The sequence below is a fragment of the Babylonia areolata genome, chromosome 22 (genome assembly GCF_041734735.1).
Source record: "Babylonia areolata isolate BAREFJ2019XMU chromosome 22, ASM4173473v1, whole genome shotgun sequence".
NCBI classification, from domain to species: Eukaryota; Metazoa; Mollusca; class Gastropoda; order Neogastropoda; family Buccinidae; genus Babylonia; species Babylonia areolata.
Window position 1 is genome coordinate 26,302,175 of NC_134897.1, and position 15,000 is coordinate 26,317,174.

Below are 15,000 nucleotides of genomic sequence, written 5' to 3' on the forward strand. Positions count from 1 at the left end.
GTGTGTGTGTGTGTGTGTGTTACTTTGTCTGTCTCTGTCTGTCTGTCTCTCCACTCTGTGTGAGTATCTGTGTCTCTGTCTATTCTCTCTCTCTCTCTCTCTCTCTCTCTGCTTCTGTCTCTGTCTCTGCCCCCCCCCCTCTCTCTCTCTCTCTCTTGACCCCCTCTTTTGTAATTTTTGACCCCCCACCCCACCCTACCCCCAACTTTTTCTCTCTCCTCTGTCGATTTATCAGTCCGTCTGTGTGTGTGTGTGTGTCTGTGGAGGGGATGTGCTCTGTGCCTACTCCTCTGTCACCGGTTCCCTCGGGCAGTGTTCCCGGGACGGATCAGTGTGGACACTTTGACGGCTCCTTGAACCGGAGGCACCTCTCATCTCTCTTGTCAGCCGTCGTTTTATTATCTCCCCTTCCCTACCAGCCCCCGTCCCTGCCCTCCCCCCACCCTCCCCAGCCTCCTTTCTACTCCATTCTCCTTCCTTTCTCCTTCCCAAGTGTTCGTTTTCCGCTCAGTTAGTTTGCAGTGTGAAGGGCTTTTTTTCTTTCTTTCCGTGTTGCAGCCATAAAGTACCTCAGAAATGCGGGTTAGCTGCGAAAAGGCGTCTGCTATAGAGCTCGTTCGTGAAACAGTATCTGAAGCAAGCTGAGCGCTTGGCTACATTTTATAAGAATATTTAAACATGTCCGATGGAAAAACAAAACAAAACCGCTGTACAAGTATGAGCATGTAGAATAACATCCATGCTTATAAAACACAGAGACACACACACAAGGAGAAAGAGAGAGAGATGTCCAAAATGATGCAATCAAACAGTCGAACGTGACAAAATAATAACCGTGTTTATTCATGCTCATCTTTTCATCAATGATGACTACTGTACCTTTCTTCTGTTTTTTTGTGTGTTTTTTTTCTTCTTCTTCAAAATGTACTCTCACATGTTAATGGGAAATCTTGAAAGCTCATAACCGTTATCACCTGTCCATTATGTTCGTTTATTTGATATGCACTGTATATGTGTCTGTCTATGATTTTCGACTTATGTTCGTGTCTTGTTATGTACTATACCCCCAATATTCCTTGTGACCCCGGTACACTTGGTAATAAAGACATATTCTATTCTATTCTATTCTGTTTTATTCTATTCTATTCCATTCTATTTGCTTCTCTGTTCCTTATCATGGCACATATCCCAACACAGAAAATCATCCTTTTGGATAAAAAAAAAACGAAGAAGAAGAAGAAGAAACAAAGAAAGAAGCCTCTATCCAGTGCGGAGAACAGACTAACCAACATAGCGCCTGTAATATGAAAACCTTCTTCTGGCGGACCTAGACCTGTAGGTCTTGGGCTTTTCCGTGGTGTGGTAGCCACTGGCAGAGGGCTCCTTGGGCTTTTCGGCAGGGTGGTGGGGGTCAGGGTTGTGGGGGTCAGGCTTTTGGGGGTCAGGCTTGTGGGGGCCAGGGTTATGGGGGTCAGGCTTGTAGGGGTCAGGGTTGTAGGTGTTTGGAGTGTAGGGGTTGGCCCTGTAGGGGTGCCTGTAGGGGGGCCAGTACGTTGGATAGTACGTTGACCTGTAAACTGGCCCGTAAGATCGCCTGTAGCTGCGGGGGTACGGCCTGTAGCTGCGGGGGTACGGCCTGTAGGAGTTGGGCCTGTAGGAGTTGGGCCTGTGGGTTTCATAGGGATGAATGTTGGGGTTGTCCGAATACTTCTGGGGTCCCTTTGTTGAGGCATGTGGTGGGTGACCCTTTGGCGTGGGTCCATTGTGGTAGTCGCCGTGGTTCTGGTCCCCAGGCCCTAATCATAAAACAAAGCAAAAAAAGTCCAGGGAAATCAGTCACCAGAACGCTTACCAATAGTGAAGGTGTAATTGTTAAGGAATAACGTGAATGGTTTATTTCCCTTAGCTTCCGGATCCGCACAATTTTCTTGGGTCGTTTCCGGTTCGCTGCCGGCTAACGTTTGTATTGCCGAGATTAGCGTGGTTGCGGTTTTAAGACAGCGTGACATTTTATTTTTTGTCCGCAGTTCAGCTCGGATAAAAAGAAATTGTGGATAGAATGCACAGAATGACTATACCATCGATGTTTATTGCTAACAAATGTTTTAAACAGTTGGGTTTAAAAAAAATTAAAAGAATAGACATGCTGAAATTTCCAGTTGACTGCGCTTCTTGGTCAACCATAAGCTGTTTGGATATCAATGAAATGTGAATCCTATGTGTGTGTGGTTCGTCCGTCGGGATCGACGAGGACCATCTAGTCATCCTGGGGGTGGGTGGGTTGGGCTCTGTGGGTGCGCAGATGACTGGTCAGGCCAATCCGCGCCCGGAAGGTTCTGACGCAGTGTGGACAGGGGATGGTGGCGGCTGTTGGGGACTTGCTGGCACTGCTTTTCCTGGCCTGTCTGCGTTGCTCTGCTGCAGCGATTCTGTTGGCCTCACAGGATTTGGCGCCTTTGTGGACAGCTGAACGCCACTTTGGTCTGTCCATTGCATTCAGCTCCCATGTGTCGTGGCTGATGTTGAAGGCCTTCAGAGAAGCTTTCAGAGTGTCTTTGAAGCGCTTTTTTTGGCCTCCATGAGAGCGCTTGCCATTTTAGAGTTCGCCGTACAGTAGTTTCTTGGGGAGCCGGTGGTCTGGCATGCGAACTACATGGCCTGCCCAGCGCAGCAGGGCCTGCATCAAGATGGTGTAGATGCTGGGCAAGTTTGCACGAGTGAGCACGTCTGTGTCAGGGATCTTCTCTTGCCACTTTGTGCCGAGAAGTTTTCTGAGGCTGGTGGTGTGGAAGTAGTTCAGCTTTTTGGCGTGGCGTTTGTAGACGTCCATGATTCACATCCATAGAGCAGTGTGGTGAGAACTATGGCCTTGTATACTTTGAGCTTCGTCTCCAGGGTGATGCCTCTCCTGTTCCAAACGTTCTTATGGAGTCTGCCGAAGGCAGCGCTGGCTTTGGCGAGTCTGGCATTCACCTCGTCGTCGATGACAACTGTGTGAGAGAGTGTACTGCCCAGGTATGTGAACTTGTCCACCGCATTCAGTCGTTGCCCGTTGATGAAGATGTTTGGTTCAACTTAAGGCTTTCCTGGAGCTGGCTGGTGCATCACCTCGGTCTTCTTTGTGCTGATTGTGAGGCCAAAGTTGTCACAGGCAGCAGAGAACTTGTCGACGCTGTGTTGCATGTCAGCTTCGGAGGCAGCATTGAGAGCGCAGTCATCAGCAAACAGGAAGTCGTTGACGGTGTCTGTCCTCACCTTGGTTTTTGCTTGAAGCCTCCTGAGGTTGAAGAGTGAGCCGTCTGTGCGGTACCTGGTGCCAATGCCTACGACAGCGTCTCTGAAGGCATCTGTCAGCATGGCTGAAAACATGAGACTGAACAGGGTGGGGGCAAGAACACACCCTTGCTTGACTCCATTGGAGACAGGGAATGGTTCTAAAGTCTCTCCGTTGTCTTGGACTCGGGCCAGCATCCCATCGTGTAGTTGCCGTATGATGGTGATGAACTTTCTGGGACATCCGTACTTCGCCATGATTCTCCTAAGGCCATCTCTGCTAACAGTATCGAAGGCCTTGGTCAGATCGACATAGGTGGAGTAAAGGTTGGCGTTCTGTTCCTGACACTTCTGGAGCTGCCTCGTAGCAAACACCATGTCGATAGTCCCGCGTTCTTTCCGGAAGCCACACTGGCTCTCTGGTAGGAGACCTTGCTCAAGGTGCGCTATGAGACGGTTGAGTAGCACTCTGGCCAGAGTCTTGCCTGCAACGGACAGCAGGGATATTCCACGCTGGTTGTCACAGGCCTGACGATTTCCTTTGCACTTGTACAGGTGTATGATGGAAGCGTCTTTGAAGTCCTGTGGAACCGCCTCATGCTGCCAGATGAGCTGGAATAGCTAATGAAGCTTCTCAGTCAACGCCATACCACCTTCTTTGTAGACCTCATCTGGAATGGAGTCGGAGCCAGGGGCTTTGCCACTGGATAGCAGACGGATAGCTTTCTGGGTCTCCTCCAAAGTTGGAATGGCATCCAACGACTCACTGACTGGCACCTGGGGGAGTCGGTCGATGGCTTCATCATTGATGGTGGAAGGGCGGTTCAGTACGCTGTCAAAGTGTTAAGCCCATCTCTCAAGGATCCCGCCCTTGTCAGTGATTAGGGTAGAACCATCAGCACTGAGGAGTGGAGCAGATCCGGAGGTGGTGGGACCGTAGACTTCTTTCAGGCCGTTATAGAAGTTCTTCATGTCGTTCCTGTCTGCAAAGCCCTGGATCTCGTTAGCTTTGTTGCTCAACCAGGAATCCTGCATCTGCCGCAGCTTCAGCTGGGTGGTGCTGCGTGCCCTCTTCAGTGTGTCTTTCTTTGACTGGGGATCGTCAATGTGGGCTCTGTAGGCTTGGCGTTTGTCTTCCAGCAGCTGCTTGATCTCAGTGCAGTTCTCATCAAACCAGTCTTTGTGCTTCCTGGCAGAAGGTCCCAGGCACTCCATGGCAGTGTTGTACACCATCTCATGCAGTGCGCCCCGTGCTACCTCCACATTCTGGTTGTCCAGCATGGTGGACTCAAGGCGTTCCTCCAGGGTGTCAGCAAAGTTCTGCTTGATGTTGCCTAGCTCCAGCTTGTTGACATTCAGGCGTTTGGGTGCTTTCATGCCCTGAGGCCGTCTCTTGGGCTGGATGCGGAGGTTGAGTTTGGAGACGATAAGGCGGTGGTCTGTCCAGCACTCGGCGCCGCACATGGCCCTCGTGACTCGTACGTCCTGCCTGTCCCTCTTCCTGACGATGACAAAGTCGATGAGATGCCAATGCCCAAAGCGAGGATGCATGCATGGCGTCCTGTTACGGGTAGGGAGGCAGAAGACGGTGTTTGTGATAAGAAGGTCGTGCTCGGCACATGTCTGGAGAAGTAGTTGACCATTGCTGTTACAGTTGTCAACCCCATGCTTCCAAATCACGCCTTCCCAGGAGGTGCTGTCACAGCCAACTCTCGCGTTAAAGTCACCAAGAATGATGAGCTTGTCTGCGTTGGGAACAGTGGTGATGACAGCGTTCAGGTCCTCGTAGAACTTGTCCTTGATCTCATCCTGGTTGGTCATGGTGGGCGCGTAGGCGCTGACAATGGTGGTAAACTTCTTCCCGTTGCATAAAGGGAGTTTCATCGTCATCAGGCGATCGTTCACTCCTTTCGGGGGGCCAGCTAGCTTGCCAACGAGGGTTGTCTTCACTGCAAAGCCAACTCCAGTCACACGTCTTTCTTCAGGTCCGCGACCACTCCAAAAGAAGGTGTAGCCTGCGCCTCGTTCACAGAGTTCGCCTTCTTCTGCCAGTCTGGTCTCATTTAAGGCAGCGATGTCGATGTTGTACTTGACTAGTTCACTCGCAATGAGTGCTGTGCGTCTCTGTGGTCTGGCTGAGTCGCCTCTGTCCAGAAGCGTACGCACGTTCCATGTGGCAATGGTCAATGGGGTGCTCCTTGTTTTCTTCTTTCTTTCCTTTGTGTGTCGACCGCTTGAGTAGGGTCCCCGTCAGCCGCGGTATGTTGACTAGGGTGGTGTGGAGCAGGCAATGTTTAGGGCACCTTTTCTAGCCCCTTCCTCATGCCATGGATGTGAGCAGTGCTGTCCTGAAGAGGGCTGCTCAGTCGCTCAGGGGGCTGCCGATCTCCACCGCTGCTCCAGTCGGTGAAAAACGACCCTATGGCCTGAACCGCCTGCGTGCAGGTCCGCGGCTACGACTGCCAGTGTACCCACACCTGTCGCTTCGTCGCTCGCCTGTCGCCACAGGGCTTGGGGAAAATGATGGTATGGGATGAAGGATGACTGATGACTTGCGCGATGACTTTGTTTATAGTGAGGAGTTGCGCACCGTCGACCTCACTCTCTTGTCCGAGACCGCCTGTATCCAGTGGCAAGACGAGGTCAAGACGACTAGAGATGGAAACGGATGCAGTGGATGACCAGGATGTCCTATGTGCCTCATCCTGCCCTCAGCACTCCACAGTGCTCTGCTGCAACCGCCTTCCTCTCCGTTGAATCATAAAGGTTTCTTCCGCAGAGTCCGCCGGATCCAGTCTTCACATGCTTGGGTAGACAAGCCCTAACTCACCGAGGGTTTGAGACCCGTCGGCTACCCTCACCTAGTTTAGCCAGCCTGTCAAAGCCGTTGCCCGGGGACTGGGCGCTACCGCATGCTAGCAGCTTCTAGGACCCATCAGTGAGAGCTGGGTGCCGGAGGGGACCAACAGAGGACGAACCACTCCCGGAAGAGCGTGACAAGCCCCCCCTCTAGAGGTACTACTCCTCCCGTGCACCCCCTAACCCCCGGATCCTATATAGTTGGGACTGAATAGCGCAAACCAGCACAACGTTTCAAACACTCTTGAAAAAAGCAAAAACAAAAAAAAAACGTTTTTTGACGTTGCACATTGAAGTAGAATTTCGATCAACTTTTGTAGTTCATATTCCTACATGGCTAATGTGTTAGGATCTGTCGAAGCCGGAAAGCCGTGATGGAGAGAGGGGAAGTTTGAATTTTGTTCTAGACCTACAGGCCTGTTAAGTGAGAGAACGCTTCCGATCTGCCGATCATAATTTTGACGAAAACACTGGACTTTTCCGGAGTGATTTTCGTACACATCACGTCCAAAAATGTACATGGTGATTTTAGTACATTTTTTCGAAGCCGGAAAGTCGAAGTGAAAACAGAAAGTGCTTGAAACTTTGATACATCTGTATGAATGAAATGCCGATTGACGTGGGCTGCTTATCTAGATGCAATTATCAGTTTTCACACACAACTTTCGGTTCGACAAACACCATTCGTTTTGATGCCGCGTCTTTCTGTGAGGGTTTTTTGTTCAACCCATCTGGGTTTTTTCTGTAGGCTTTTTGGCATAGTTTTTCCGCGTTTTCATACCCATACCTGACATTACTTTTGCTAATAATAACAACTAAGGATGATGATGTTGAATGGATACCTATATAAGCACACTACCCAGAACCCTGCTCAAGGTTCTTTACAAAACACATGGTTTTATACATAACACATGACATCAATTTTACACATACAACGTACTTGTCCTAGCAAACACAACACACCACTACACCACACCACACCACACCACCACACACACACACACACACACACACACACACACACACACACTTACTCACTCACACACACCCAGACACAACAGACACACACACACACACACACACACACACACACACACACAACACACAACACAACACAACACAACACCCACACCACACCACACCACACCACACCACACACACGCACACGCACACGCACACACACACACACACAAGCCCATACCGTCAGGATAGTTGCAGGCACAGATGTAGGTATCGAACACCAGCCCATGGGAACAGTAACGTGGCACGTAGCCCACCCCTGGCTGCCTATGGAAGTACTTGCCTGGAGTGGTCTGTGAGCCCAGGTACTGCCAGTCATTACAGCTGTCTCTGCCTGAAACAGTGCCACGGCCAGCTATTTAAGATATGCCGTGGTGACGTAATTTGATCAAATATGTCTGTGATGGTGACGCAGTTTGATCAATGTCTGTGATGGTGACGCAGTTTGATCAATGTCTGTGATGGTGACGCAGTTTGATAATTGTATGTCAGTGATGGTGACGTAGTTTGATCATTGTATGTCAGTGATGGTGACGTAGTTTGATCACTGTATGTCGGTAATAGTGACGTAGTTTGATCATTGTATGTCAGTGATGGTGACGTAGTTTGATCAAATATGTCTGTGATGGTAACGCAGTTTGATCATTATATGTCAGTGATGATGACGAACTTTGATCAATTATGTCTGTGATGGTGACGCAGTTTGATTAAATATGTCTGTGATGGTGACGCAGTTTGATCATGTATGTCTGTGATGGTGACGTGGTTTGATCATTGTATGTCAGTGATAGTGACGTAGTTTGATCAATTATGTCTGTGATTGTGACGCAGTTTGATCAAATATGTCTGTGATGGTGACGCAGTTTGATCATTGTATGTCAGTGATAGTGACGTAGTTTGATCAAATATGTCTGTGATGGTGACGTAGTTTGATCATGTATGTCTGTGATGGTGACTTGGTTTGATCATTGTATGTCAGTGATGGTGACGTAGTTTGATGAAATATGTCTGTGATGGTAACGCAGTTTGATCATTATATGTCAGTGATGATGACGAAGTTTGATCAATTATGTCTGTGATGGTGACGCAGTTTGATCAAATATGTCTGTGATGGTGACGTAGTTTGATCATGTATGTCTGTGATGGTGACGTGGTTTGATCATTGTATGTCAGTGATGGTGACGCAGTTTGATCAAATATGTCTGTGATGGTGACGTAGTTTGATCAAATATGTCTATGATTGTGACGAAGTTTGATCATTGTATGTCAGTGATGGTGACGAAGTTTGATCAATTATGTCTGTGATGGTGACGCAGTTTGATCATGTATGTCTGTGATGGTGACGTGGTTTGATCATTGTATGTCAGTGATAGTGACGTAGTTTGATCAATTATGTCTGTGATGGTGACGCAGTTTGATCAAATATGTCTGTGATGGTGACGCAGTTTGATCATTGTATGTCAGTGATAGTGACGCAGTTTGATCAAATATGTCTGTGATGGTGACGTAGTTTGATCAGGTATGTCTGTGATGGTGAAGAGGTTTGATCATTGTATGTCTGTGATGGTGACGTATTTTGATCAAAATATGTCTGTGATGGTGACGTAGTTTGATCAAATATGTCTATGATGGTGACGAAGTTTGATCATTGTATGTCAGTGATGGTGACGACGTTTTATCATGTATGTCTGTGATGGTGACGCGGTTTGATCAAATATGTCTGTGATGGTGACGTAGTTTGATCAAATATGTCTGTGATGGTGACGTAGTTTGATCAAATATGTCTATGATAGTGACGAAGTTTGATCATTGTATGTCAGTGATGGTGACGACGTTTTATCATGTATGTCTGTGATGGTGACGCGGTTTGATCAAATATGTCTGTGATGGTGACGTGGTTTGATCATTGTATGTCAGTGATGGTGACGACGTTTTATCATGTATGTCTGTGATGGTGACGCGGTTTGATCAAATATGTCTGTGATGGTGACGTGGTTTGATCATTGTATGTCAGTGATGGTGACGACGTTTTATCATGTATGTCTGTGATGGTGACGCGGTTTGATCAAATATGTCTATGACAGTGACAGGGACTGGGGGAGGCGTTGTTGTGTGAAGAAGTGTGTGATGTGTGCTCGTTAAAGAAGAAGAAGAAGGAGGAGAAGAAGAAGAAGAAGAAAAGTTCCACGGCCAGCCACCAGGGCGTCAGCTACACACAGGCTGAACCTCTGCTGCTATCTTCATGTCTTTCGCTCTTCATGTATTTACCTATTTCCCACTCACTTGACGTGAACGAAACGAGTCCATGTTATAATCCGGTATTCGGTTGTGTGTGTATCTGTGTGTGTGTGTGTGTGTGTGTGTGTGTGTGTGTGTGTGTGTGTGCGTACGTGCGTGCGTGCGTGCGTGTGTGTGTGTGTGTGTGTGTGTGTGTGTGTGTGTAATGTTGCGTGTGTTTGAATGAAAAGAAAACAAAAAGAAAGGAAAGAAAAAGAAGAAAGAAAAAAAAAGAAGGTGAGAGAACCAACCCCCAAAACGAACTCACCTTTATGGTGGGTCGTATGACACTCATAGTCCTGTCCACAGGTGGAGATAGTGGTGGTCAGAAACAGAAAGAAAGAAAGAAGGTGAGAAAACCAACCCCCCAAAGGAACCCACCTTTAGGGTGGGTTTCGTAACACTCATAGTCCTCCACACAGGTGTAGGTGGTGGGGTCCAGGCGTTGTCCCTTGCTGCAGAAGACGTGGAACTGCTCGCCGTACACACACACGTGGAACCCGCCGCAAGGCTTCCCGTCCCACTTGTACCGACCACTGTTCTTCTCCGTACACGTATCTGAATCATCATCATCAGTAGTAGTAGTAGTAGTAGCAGCAGCAGCAGCAGCGGCAGTATAATTATTATCAGTAGTAGTAGTAGTAGCAGCAGCAGTAGATTTATTATCAGCCTTGGTAGTAGTAGTAGCAGTAGTACAAATAGTAGTGTGGTAGCAGTAACAGCAGCAGCAGCAGTGGTAGTAGTAATAGTAGTAATGACAGTATGAACAGCAGTAGTAGCAGCAGTAGCACTAGTGCAAGTAGTAGTAGCAGTACAAGTAGTGGTAGCAGCAGGAACGGTAGTAACAGCAGGAGCAGTAGTAGTAGTTATGGTAATAATAACAGTATCAACAGCAGCAGCAGCAGTAGTAGTGATGGTAGTAATAACAGTATCAACAGCAGCAGCAGTAGTAGTAGCAGTGATGGTAGTAATGACAATATCAACAGTAGTAGTAGTAGTAGTAGTAGTGATGGTAGTAATGACAGTATCAACAGCAGTAGTAGCAGTAGTGATGGTAGTAATAACAGTATCAACAGCAGCAGCAGTAGTAGTAGCAGTGATGGTAGTAATGACAGTATCAACAGCAGTAGTAGCAGTAGTGATGGTAGTAATGACAGTATCAACAGCAGTCGTAGTAGTAGTGATGGTAGTAATGACAGTATCAACAGCAGTAGTAGTAGTAGTAGCAGTGATGGTAGTAATGACAGTATCAACAGCAGTAGTAGTAGTAGTGATGGTAGTAATAACAGTATCAACAGCAGCAGCAGAAGTAGTAGCAGTGATGGTAGTAATGACAGTATCAACAGTAGTAGTAGTAGTAGTAGTGATGGTAGTAATGACAGTATCAACAGCAGTAGTAGTAGTGATTGTAGTAATGATAGTATGAACAGCAGCAGTAGTAGTGATGGTAGTAATAACAGTATCAACAGCAGCAGCAGTAGTAGTAGCAGTGATGGTAGTATGACAGTATCAACAGCAGTAGTAGTAGTAGTGATGGTAGTAATGACAGTATCAACAGCAGTCGTAGTAGTAGTGATGGTAGTAATGACAGTATCAACAGCAGTAGTAGTAGTAGTAGCAGTGATGGTAGTAATAACAGTATCAACAGCAGCAGCAGTAGTAGCAGCAGTGATTGTAGTAATGACAGTATCAACAGCAGTAGTAGTAGTGATGGTAGTAATGACAGTATCAACAGCAGTAGTAGTAGTGATTGTAGTAATGATAGTATGAACAGCAGCAGTAGTAGTGATGGTAGTAATGACAGTATCAACAGCAGCAGCAGTAGTAGTAGCAGTGATGGTAGTAATAACAGTATCAACAGCAGCAGCAGTAGTAGTAGTAGTGATGGTAGTAATGATAGTATCAACAGCAGTAGTAGTAGTGATTGTAGTAATGATGATAAAATGATGACTGAGGGACAGACAGGCCCTAGGACAGCAGAGTCTCACTGAGGTTGAAGGCAGCCGACGTGGTGGCCATGTTGACCACCACCACCAGAAGAAAAAGGGGCACGCGGGCACGTGGCTCCTGTGTGCCCATGGCAGGTGTTGCTTCTGGTGCTCCTCTGAGGGCCGGGCTCTGACACACACGTGGTAACCATCGTCATTATCACCATCACCAACAGTCTGTTCATTGTCAGATGAACGATTACATTTTCTGACAAGGAGTATAAAACAAGAGGCAAAGCCTTCAAGACTCACTTGTGCTTCGCGCTTTATCCAGTAAAGGAATCACCAGATATTTTTTTTTTTTTAATTAAAAAGAGAGAGAGAGAGATTTTAAAAAATCGCTGAAAAGTGCTCTGAATTAAATATAAAATAATCTTGGGAGAAAAAATTATAATTAAAAAAGGCATGCAAGCGAGATCGAACCATGTACACTCAGTTCCGAAGCAAGCATGCTAATCCCCACTGCTGCAGCGCATCTGTCGTCAACTGACTAAATTCAAGACTTGGCAATGTTGACGTTTTCTTCTTCGTGAGATAAATATATGTGATTGCATTGGACGTAATAACGCTGTTTAAATCATATGTTTTGTGTGGGTTTTTTATTAGATCTCGACTATTCTTTTATTCGGCGGAAAAGGAGATGTTGCCATCACTTCAAGCACACCGCAACACATTGTAGATCTCTAGATCTGCACAAACCAGTCTACAACAGGCTGAAAGAAACGATCGAGTCACTTTTTTTTTTCTTTTGTGTTCATTCCAGCTGATTCAGTGTCCACTTTAGAATATTTATATGCAGTAAACACGTCGATGGTGTAGTTAATATCGCTGTGTGTTCTGTCCTGAATTTGCATTTCTTTCCTTTTGATTGTGAACAAGAAAAACGAGGTCATGTCGTCTTCGAATACAACCTACCTTCTAGTAGGCCTTACTCAGTGGGATGCGGTTTTCAGAATTTTCGGATTTCGGAACCTGTCTAAACGAAATAAACCGTTAATGTTTCAGAAATACGGCTTAATTATTCGGGAGACTTACAATCTGTTATTAGTATGACTGAATGTTTTTTTTTTGTGTGTGTGTTTTTTATTCATACTAATATTAAGCCAAATTCTGTATTAGCAGACAAAGTATTTCAAGAGAAAATGACAATGTTAACGTTTGCCACGGACACACACGGACACACGGACACAGACACAGACAGACAGACAGACAAACAGACACACACATACACACACACACACACACACACACACACACACACACACACACACACACACACACACACACACAGCCGAACACCGGGATAAAACATACTCACTTTGTTTACACTAGTGAGTCAAAAAATGGCACGGTAAATGTTCTTAAACATCTGAAACAGAAATGTGAAAAAATATTTTTTTAAATCAAGAAACAGTGAAAATCGGGTGATATCCATTTAACAAAAAACATTGATGAAAAATAATGTGTGTGTGTGTGTGTGTGTGTGTGTGTGTGTGTGTGTGTGTGTGTGTCTGTGTGTGTATGTCTGTCTGTGTGCATCTGTGTCTATGTGTCTGTGAGTGTATGCCCTAAAAACATTTTCAAAATGAAATATTAGGCTACACATCATTTGACGCACAAGAGATGATGTGAGCTGTCTGTGTATGTTTGAATGATGAACATGGATCAGGGAACTGCAAACAACAGACACATTAAAATCTAACAGCAAAATGACAGGACATGCGTGGTCATAAATGACACAGCTATCGATGTTTGAAATAAACATGTCATCATAACTTTCCACTTAAAATGGAATTTTTATCTGTCATATAGGTATACTCTGCCTTCAAGGAATATCTTTCATTCTCGGCGAAAAACGCCAAGTTAAATGTGTGAATTTGCGGGTTAGAATTCCATTGTTAAGTGATACAAATCAGTTCTTGTATTTTTGTTTTTCACAGGGGTAGTCTACGCCAACTGAAAAAAAAACCCCAAGAACTGTTCTGATCTCAATTCTTGCACAACAAAACCTTCTAACTTCTTTCCTTTTCTTCAAACCTATGATCACATACGGGGGGAAATACTCGAGAAAATTATTGTCATGCTATCCCCAGCTTTGGATATGCCTTTAGACTAAATGGGATCATATTACTACCCCAGGCAGGTTTTTAGAAGGGTGTGGTTGTGCACGAGAGAGAGAGAGAGAGAGAGAGAGAGAGAGAGAGAGATGCAGACAGACAGACAAAGAGGGAGACAGAGACAGACAGACAGACACACAGAGAAAACACTCTACAATCGGTCACTGCCTCGGGACATTTAAGCTAGAAGAATTTATGCTGCGTGTTCATATGAAACACACTATCTACCAATTAATTTTCATTTCAGTGTATATCAAGTGTATAATGGGTTGGGTTTTTTTCCACTTCAACAGCGGCATGGCCTAAAGCGTGTATAATGAATAATGTTCAACGCTAACAAAAAAAAAAGTATGATTATATGATTTTTTCATTGTTTGATGCTAAAAAAAAAAAAAAAAGGTATTACTGTGTCTTCACACTGAAAGCATTTTGCATTGGCACTCATTTGTCATGTGTGACGAAACCACCTAATTAATCAATAATGCCCATACTGAAGTACCGGTGGAACAGACGTCAATGCAATAATCAGTTTTTCTCCTTGTTGAAACTTGTTTGAATTACTGCATCAAACTCATTCTGTTCAGAACAGAACTGTTCATGTTCTTTAGATGACAATGGGCATTTCATATGAAGAACTCGAGGGATATAATTTTTTTTCTGAAAGTGAGTGTTGCATCGAATGTTTTTGTTGTTGTTGTTGTATGTTGTTGTTGTTGTTGTTGTAAGTCCTTTTGCTTGGCACACTCAGTCTGACTCATTCTTGTATTCTTTCATACCTGTTGTGCATGTGTGTGTGTGTGTGTGTGTGTGTGTGTGTGTGTACGTGCGTGCGTGCATGCGTGCGTGTATGTGTGTGTGTGTGTGTGTGCGTGTGTATGTGTGTGTGTGCCTGTGTCTGTGTTTGCGTGTGTGTGTGTGTGTGTCTGTGTTTGTGTGTGTGTGTGTGTGGGTGTGGGTGTGTGTGAGCGCTTATTTGTGTGTCATTAATGTCTGCATGCATCGACAGAACACAAGCACATAAAGGAGTCAATATAACACACACACACACACACACACACACACACACACACACACACACACACACACACACACACATGGTTATATTTGACGGGTGAAAAAAAGAGAAAAAAAGTGTAGACATAGGAGAGGAGGCGTGGGGTACACGAGAAGAGGTGGTGGGATGATAGTGAGTAGTGGAAAACGAAGAGCTACGAAGGACTGTACTAACAGTGAATTGTAACAGTGAGTTAAACATCCATAACAAAAACGTGATCAGTCAAAGGTAGATGCCAACTGAACTTTGAATCAAAGTAATGAATAATTATTCAAAAGATCTCCTAAGGACAAACGTATGTCTGGTGGTAGAACAGTTGTCTTGTTTTTTTGGAGACTGGACAAGTATGTGGTAGACATTGACTTTTTTTCTACATAGACACTGTGTGTGTGTGTGTATCTGTGTGTGTGTG

The 15,000-nt window shown here is 45.5% G+C and overlaps 1 protein-coding gene across 1 annotated transcript in view; it reads right to left on the bottom strand.

Annotated features, from left to right (window-relative positions):
- Positions 1 to 819: 819 nt before the first annotated feature.
- LOC143297308 (uncharacterized) overlaps positions 820 to 15,000 on the bottom strand; it is a 14,898-nt gene continuing 717 nt past the window's right edge. Inside the window, exons 2-6 of the mRNA XM_076609586.1 lie at positions 12,736 to 12,786; positions 11,418 to 11,547; positions 9,811 to 9,987; positions 7,334 to 7,486; positions 820 to 1,796 (exon numbers count right to left, since the gene is read on the bottom strand). Coding sequence (XP_076465701.1) covers positions 1,282 to 1,796; positions 7,334 to 7,486; positions 9,811 to 9,987; positions 11,418 to 11,508 — 936 coding nt within the window. The 5' untranslated portion in view covers positions 11,509 to 11,547; positions 12,736 to 12,786 and the 3' untranslated portion in view covers positions 820 to 1,281. The remainder of the gene's footprint in view (positions 1,797 to 7,333; positions 7,487 to 9,810; positions 9,988 to 11,417; positions 11,548 to 12,735; positions 12,787 to 15,000) is intronic.